The 7,500-nt window shown below is 36.1% G+C and overlaps 2 protein-coding genes across 2 annotated transcripts in view; both read right to left on the reverse strand.

The window, feature by feature from the left end:
• Positions 1-6,587, reverse strand: part of LOC125600231 (ATP synthase subunit alpha, chloroplastic-like) — a 9,782-nt gene extending 3,195 nt beyond the window's left edge. Inside the window, exon 1 of the mRNA XM_048773070.1 lies at positions 1-6,587. This exon is cut by the window's left edge and continues 798 nt beyond it. The gene's annotated coding sequence lies outside the window, so the exon portion shown is untranslated.
• Positions 212-7,500, reverse strand: part of LOC125600230 (DNA-directed RNA polymerase subunit beta'-like) — a 7,793-nt gene continuing 504 nt past the window's right edge. The window contains exon 1 of the mRNA XM_048773069.1: positions 212-7,500. This exon is cut by the window's right edge and continues 504 nt beyond it. Coding sequence (XP_048629026.1) covers positions 6,748-7,500 — 753 coding nt within the window. The 3' untranslated portion in view covers positions 212-6,747.

A 7,500-nucleotide genomic window follows, 5' to 3' on the forward strand; every position in this document is an offset into this window, starting at 1 on the left:
GTCCAATAGAAGCAAGCCCAACAGCCAACCCAGCAGCAATAACCGAAGCAGCAGAAACCAGTGGATTCATGATAAGTTCCTCACACCAAAATAAAGAAATAGTTAATGATACAATCATCCAACGACTTAGGACTTAATTATAATTAAGTCATCGCTAAGATTCATCCAGCCAAAATAACCAAAAACTTGATAAGAATTACTTTGATATTAGTTCCTATCCACGGGATTTTGAAAAATGCATAATATATATATATACGACTTTTTTATGCCGTTTCTTTTTTGTGAACCATTCTTTTCTTTTAATTCTTCGTTCTTTTTTTGATCGTTTTTTTCAGCCAATTCACAGATAAAAAGTAAGAACTTATAATCGAATCGTTATCTAAATAGAAATTCACAAAAATAGTGGGGCAGATTATATAGATCTTTAACTTATATATACCTAGTCAATATCAAATATGACATATACAAGTGTTTCTTACATAACGTAAACCAACTATTCGATAATTGGGCTAACCTAAATTTGAAAAAAAAAATAGTTAATGATGACCCTCCATGGATTCACCTATATAAGCCGCAGCTAAAGTGGCAAAAATGAGAGCTTGAATCCCGCTTGTAAATAATCCAAGGAACATGACAGGTATAGGAACCACTAAAGGTACTAAAGAAACAAGAACAACAACTACTAATTCATCGGCTAATATATTTCCGAAAAGTCGAAAACTCAGTGATAGGGGTTTTGTAAAATCTTCTAAGATGTTAATGGGTAAAAGAATTGGAGTTGGTTGAATGTATTTACTGAAATACCCTAATCCTTTTTTGCTAAGACCCGCATAAAAATATGCTACTGATGTGAGTAAAGCTAAAGCAACCGTCGTATTTATATCATTCGTTGGTGCTGCTAACTCCCCTTGAGGTAACTGGATAATTTTCCACGGTAAAAGGGCTCCTGACCAGTTAGAAACAAAAATAAATAAAAACAGGGTTCCAATAAAGGGAACCCATGGACCGTATTCTTCTCCAATCTGGGTTTGACTCACATCTCGAATGAATTCAAGGACAAATTCAAAGAAGTTTTGGCCGCCAGTTGGAATGGTTTGTGGATTGCGAACCGCTAGAGCTGCGGAACCTAATAAGATAGCAATTACAACCCAAGAAGTAATAAGGACTTGCGCATGGACTTGGAACCCCCCTATTTGCCAATAGAAATGTTGGCCTACTTCTACACCAGATATCTCATATAACCCTTCTTTTATTAGTGTATTGATGGAACATGATAAAACATTCATATTGCCCTCTGACAGAAATAAGAACTTTAAATTATTTTGATTCAAGACCCCCCCTTTTTTTTTACTTATTTACTTGAATTTTTATTTTAGTTTTGGATACCAACTAAACGAATCACACAATATACCCAGTTTTTTATCTCTTTTTCTTTTGTATGATTCAGGAATAGTAACCGATTTTATAAATCGAAATACAGGGAGCCCCTCCCTCAAAAAAATTGATTTATTTATCTTATTATTAATCAAGAATTTTGTATATAGCTAGAACGACCCTCACAAATTGCGAATACTAATTTGTTAAGAATGAATCGAATTGAAGCTATAGCGTCATCATTTGCTGGAATAGAAATATCCGCGAGATCGGGATTACAATTTGTATCGATTAAAGAAATGGTTGGAATTCCCAAAGTTATACATTCTCGAAGAGCCGTATATTCTTCTTGCTGATCGATGATGATTACAATATCAGGCAATCCCGTCATATATTTAATCCCGCCTAGATATGTTTCCAAGCGAGATAATTGTCTCTTCAACACAGCTGCATCCCTTTTCGGAAGACGGTTGAATCCCTCTGTCTTTGTTCAGTTCTCAAGTCCCTAAACTTATGAAGTCTTTTTTCTGTAGTAGACCAATTTGTTAACATGCCGCCGAGCCACTTTTTATTAACATAATGACACCGAGCCCTTATTGCAGCCCGCGACACTAAATCAGCTGCTTTATTTTTTGTCCCAACAATTAAGAATTGTTTTCCCCTACTTGCTGCATCAAAAACTAAATCACAAGCTTCTGATAAAAAACGAGCAGTTCTAGTCAGATTTATAATATGAATACCTTTACGCTTTGCAGAAATATAAGGTGCCATTCTAGGATTCCATTTCCTAGTACCATGCCCAAAATGAACTCCTGCTCTCATCATCTCTTCCAAATCGATGTTCCAATATCTTTTTGTCATTTCTTTTCACACTTAAAAGGGGGGTACCCAAAACTAAAATAAAAATTTGTTCCAATGGAACCTTCTCTTGTCCGTTTATGCACGAGCCGAGCCATTATTTTGTATTCATTATTATCTTTATTAGTGTTAACAAATTATTAAAGCAAATGACTACAGCAAACAATAAAACATGAAATTCAAAACAGGAATCTGCTATTAGGAATTATTCAATTCTAGAAAAGGCAGATTTGTAAATAGAAGAGTCACAAAATTCCCTGTGATAAAATAAAATATCTCTCATATCTCCCTCTAATAAAGATAAATTCTTTGTTTTTTTTTCAAAAAGAATATTGGTATGTTGCCGTGAACAATGCACCAATCCTTTGTTGAACCCGGTCCCGGCGGGGATCACACCCCCTAGAACAACATTTTCTTTCAGGCCTTTCAACCAATCGATACGACCCCGAAGAGCAGCTTTTGCTAAAACTCTAGCAGTTTCTTGAAAACTTGCTTCGGATATAAAACTTTGAGTATTCAAAGATGCTCGAGTTATTCCTAATAAAACGGCTCGATAACAGATTGCTTCTTCTAAAGCACGCCCCGTGCGTTCTGCTCGTAACAATCCAATCAATTCTCCAGGTAAAAAAACATTAGACATTCCCTCTTCTGAAACCAAAACTTTTGATGTTATTTGACGTACAATAATTTCGATATGCCTATTATGAATCTGCACCCCCTGGGATCGATAAACCTTTTGAATCTTATTAACCAAAGAAATACGACTTTGCACTATAGTTAGCTCAGCACCAATCAAGAATCCCCAAGGAATTCCAAGAATTCTTGTTATACACCTGTTCCAACCCTTAATCCGCTTTTCTAAGTTCAGTGATATTGAATCAATCGAGCGGACTTCTAACACCTGTTCTACTTTTGGAAGACCTTGGGTTATATCACCGGATCTCGATTTTTCATATATAAATGTAACTAATGTATCCCCTTCGTAAAGAATTTCTCTATAATGCCCGTGAACTTTTGCTCCCGGAGTAGCCAAATAGGGCTTAGCGGATCTTATTACTACAGAATCCCTTTGAACAATTAAAACTTGACCCGATTTTAGGTATGGTTCTTTTTTGGCTATACATAGATTTTCACAAAAAAATTGTCCAAGACTTATTATTGTGGACGTTTCCTCACAATAATAATTATTATAATTTTGATGAAGAAAATACCAATTCAATTTGAATGGATTCAAAACAAGGTTACTGTATGGATCTAGATTAAAAATTCTTCCGTTTTCATCTATTAAATAAGAGTGAATTATTTGAAAAATATATTTGAAGTTATCAAGTTGCAAATATTTAATTACAGAGATCTGATTATAAGTTAGTAAGGCAAAAATGAATAAAAATTCGAAATTTGAATGGCTGTTCCTAAGGGGCCCGACGAATTTTGAATTGTAATTAGAGGTTTTTTTTTTATTGATTGGTTTATAACATTGTGATATTTTACATGATTAAATGGACCGATTCTAAAACAATTAGAGGATGATAAAATTAACAAAGATTGGGATTCCTTATTTCTGAACATACGAATAGTTCCATGATTTTGTCTAAGCGATTGTTGAAGAATGCCAGCCTTGGGAGAAAGCGAATAAAACGGATTCACGGAATCTGCAGAGATCAATCCCGAATCCGGCGGATTATTTCTTTTTCTTATATACGAAATATGGGATTTCACTAAGCCAATTCTTATGAAATCTCGAATCAAACCCTTTGTACTTACTTCAACAACGAAAGCGCGGACCTCCTCGAGGGAAGAATTTTTGTTGTCTTGGTCCCAATTCAAGACTAAACAAGTGCGAACCAATTGAATACTTGTGTCAGAAATTCCTCGAGTTGGTTTACCATTTCCATAAAGGATATAGTTGAAAACTCGAAGTTGAATATTATCCTTTTCCCGAAAGAGATCTTGTGGGAAGAGTGTTGCTAAATTTATACTGTCCATTATCTCATAGGTAGCTACGGGCCGCACCAAAACAAAAAACTTTTTCTTGGTTGGTGTGATCCGTTGGGCATAAATCCAATTTTTTAAATTTTTTGATTCTTTAGAGTTTGTTTTTTCCCCTTCCTGGCGGTATCAAGATGCCACTATGTCGGGATATCTTATCTGTCTTGTCCGGAAAATGGATATCCCCCGAAAATATTTTGAGTTCAATCCTTTTTTTTTTTCTCTCCACTCGGATCAACCCGCCGACTTGGCTTCTTATATTTAAAGTGATTCGTGTATCGACTCCAATGATACTATAGTTCTGTACCATTATGGCGGAGGATTCGGGTAAAATATGCACTTCCTCAGGAATGAAAAAAAAGCGATCTACTTTCATTTCGTATTTTGTCTTAAATTTTTGGACTCCTCGATACTCAATCATATCCTCTTTTTGGACGATTGAGTCCGCCTTTAGAGTTCCATATTTAAGAATTCCGGAACTCTTTCTTCTGTATCTAGGATCATCAAAAAAAGCAAAAATACTGTTTCTACGGAAAATACCATTTATGGGTATTTCAATCGAGATACCTGAATGTGGTATGAACTCTTTCGCTTGCTCTTGAATCGATTGGAATGGAATGAGAAATCTATTTCTTCGCCTTTTTGCTAATAAATCCGAATTCTCATGAAAAATAGCAGAATATATGAAATTATAATGACTAGTACCTACGATTCCATTCAATTCTGAATAATTGGGAATCCCAGATTTTTTTTTATCAGAAAAATCTGAACTGAAAAATTTTTTGCTCACTTGATCATTATTCACTGAGAGGCTAGAAATAGATTTTCTTTCGACGGAAAGAAAGGGTATGTTCATTTGATCTTGATCTTTGTGGATCGAAAAAAGAATTAGACTAGATCCACAAGAACCTCCTGATAATATCCATAAATGACTTGTTTTTGGTAAAAGATGGACATTACTATATGTAAATTCGGGTGCATGGGATACATCAGTACTCCAATGCATTTCGCCCTCGGAGTCAGAATAAATATATTTTCTAACCCTCTCTTTAAAATGAAAAGTGGATGTTCCCTCGCGAATCTCAGCAATCACTTGTTCTGATTCCACATATTGATCATTTTGAACTAAAAGAAAACTTTTTGGTGGAATAGTCACGCTATGTATAATATCTTCGCTCTCAATAATTACAGACAAGTCTATATAACATAGAAAGGCAGGATGCCCGTGACGTGTACGTGTAGGATGAACCAAATCCTCATTAAATTTGATTTTTCCATTATAAGGGGCTCGTACATGTTCGGCAGTACCTCCTGTAAATACTCCACCGGTATGAAAAGTTCTTAATGTTAGTTGAGTCCCCGGTTCGCCAATAGATTGACCCGCAATAATACCTACAGCTTCCCCCAATTCAACTAGGTCACCATGAGTGGGACTCCGGCCATAACATAATCGACAGATCCAAGATGTACTCCGACAAGTAAAGGGAGTTCGAATAGATATTGATTGTGTTCCAAAGGTTATGAATCGATTGACAAGTCCAATCCCAAGATCTTGATTTCGAAAGGCGACACATCGGGAACCTATATATATATCGTCTGCTAAGACACGACCAATTAATGTTTGGATAAAAATTCTTTCTGACATCATCCGACTTTTATTTCGAGGACTCACAGAAATCCCTCGGATAGTGCCACAATCCGTTCGACGTACAACAATATGTTGAACTACTTCAACAAGTCGACGCGTAAGATATCCAGCATCTGATGTGCGGACCGCAGTATCTACAACTCCTTTACGGGCTCCATAGCAAGAAATAATATATTCTGTTAAAGACAGTCCTTCGCGTAAATTGCTTTGAATAGGTAAATCAATCATTTGTCCTTGGGGATCCGACATTAATCCTCTCATACCTACTAATTGATGTACTTGAGATGCATTTCCTCTAGCTCCCGAAAAAGACATCATATGGACTGGATTGAAAGGGTCCGTCATCCTAAAATTAGGATTCATTTCCTGTCGCAAATATTCACTTGTAGCATACCATATCTCAATAGATTGGCGTAATTTTTCTACCGCATGTACATTCCCATAATGATGGTGTTTTTCCAAAATCAAACTTTGTTGTTCAGCATCTTGGACAAGCCAGCCCTTAGAAGGTATCGTTAAAAGATCATCAATTCCTAATGAAATGGATGTAGCAGTTGCTTGCTGGAAACCCAGAGTCTTTACTTGATCTAGGATGTGTGATGTATATGCCATCCCGAAGTGATCTATTAATCGGCTAATAAGTCGTTTAATAGCAGTTCCATCTATCACTTTATTGTGAAATACCAGATTGGCCCGTTCCGCCATAAGTACCTCCATATTCTGCTGAATGGGATTCGACAATGAGTTTGAGTCAATGATTGCAAAACTTCCTTTTCTCGATCTTGATTTTTTAGGTCAGGAACTATGTCCGAGTTGACTCGGAGAGGTCCGAATTCACACGGGTGTCCTATAATTCTTTTTTTATGAATACCATATTATTAGGTATCATATGAACAAGCTTGAGAAAAACCTTGTATAGCTTCCTCGATTTCTCGATAAAAAGAAATATGACCAACTGTGGTTCGAATATATATACAAAAAGTTTGTTTTTTTACACTTCTTACTATCAGATAGTGTGCATAAATCTCATGATAGTTACCAAAAGATTCATAGTGAACTTCGATAGGAACTTCTTTTGAAGCAATAACGCGTTGATCTAATTGCCACCGAAGCCACAAAGGACTATCTAAATTGATTCTTTTCTGCCGATAAGCTCCAATTGCATCATAGGAATTGCAAAAAAAGGGTTCTTTCATATACTTATAGTTTGTTTCGTAAATTCTTTCATTTTGATAGTTTTTTCGATTACATGGATTATATCTGTTTGCACAAATACCTCGACGAGTGCCGCTCGTTAATACATAGAGTCCAATCAGCATATCTTGAGTCGGTACAGAAATGGGATCTCCAATAGCTGGAGATAAGAGATTCATATGAGAAAACATAAGTAAACGAGCCTCTGCTTGAGCTTCTAAAGATAAAGGCACATGAACAGCCATTTGATCCCCATCAAAGTCTGCATTGAACCCCTTACAAACTAATGGATGTAAACAAATAGTGCGTCCTTCCACTAAAATGGGTTGGAATGACTGTATGCCTAATCTATGTAGAGTAGGTGCTCTATTCAGTAATACGGGATGCCCCTGCATAACTTCTTGAAGGATTTCCCAGACAATCGGCTTTTTTTCACG

Source organism: Brassica napus, unplaced genomic scaffold (genome assembly GCF_020379485.1).
Source record: "Brassica napus cultivar Da-Ae unplaced genomic scaffold, Da-Ae ScsIHWf_2158;HRSCAF=2811, whole genome shotgun sequence".
Classification (NCBI taxonomy): Eukaryota; Viridiplantae; Streptophyta; class Magnoliopsida; order Brassicales; family Brassicaceae; genus Brassica; species Brassica napus.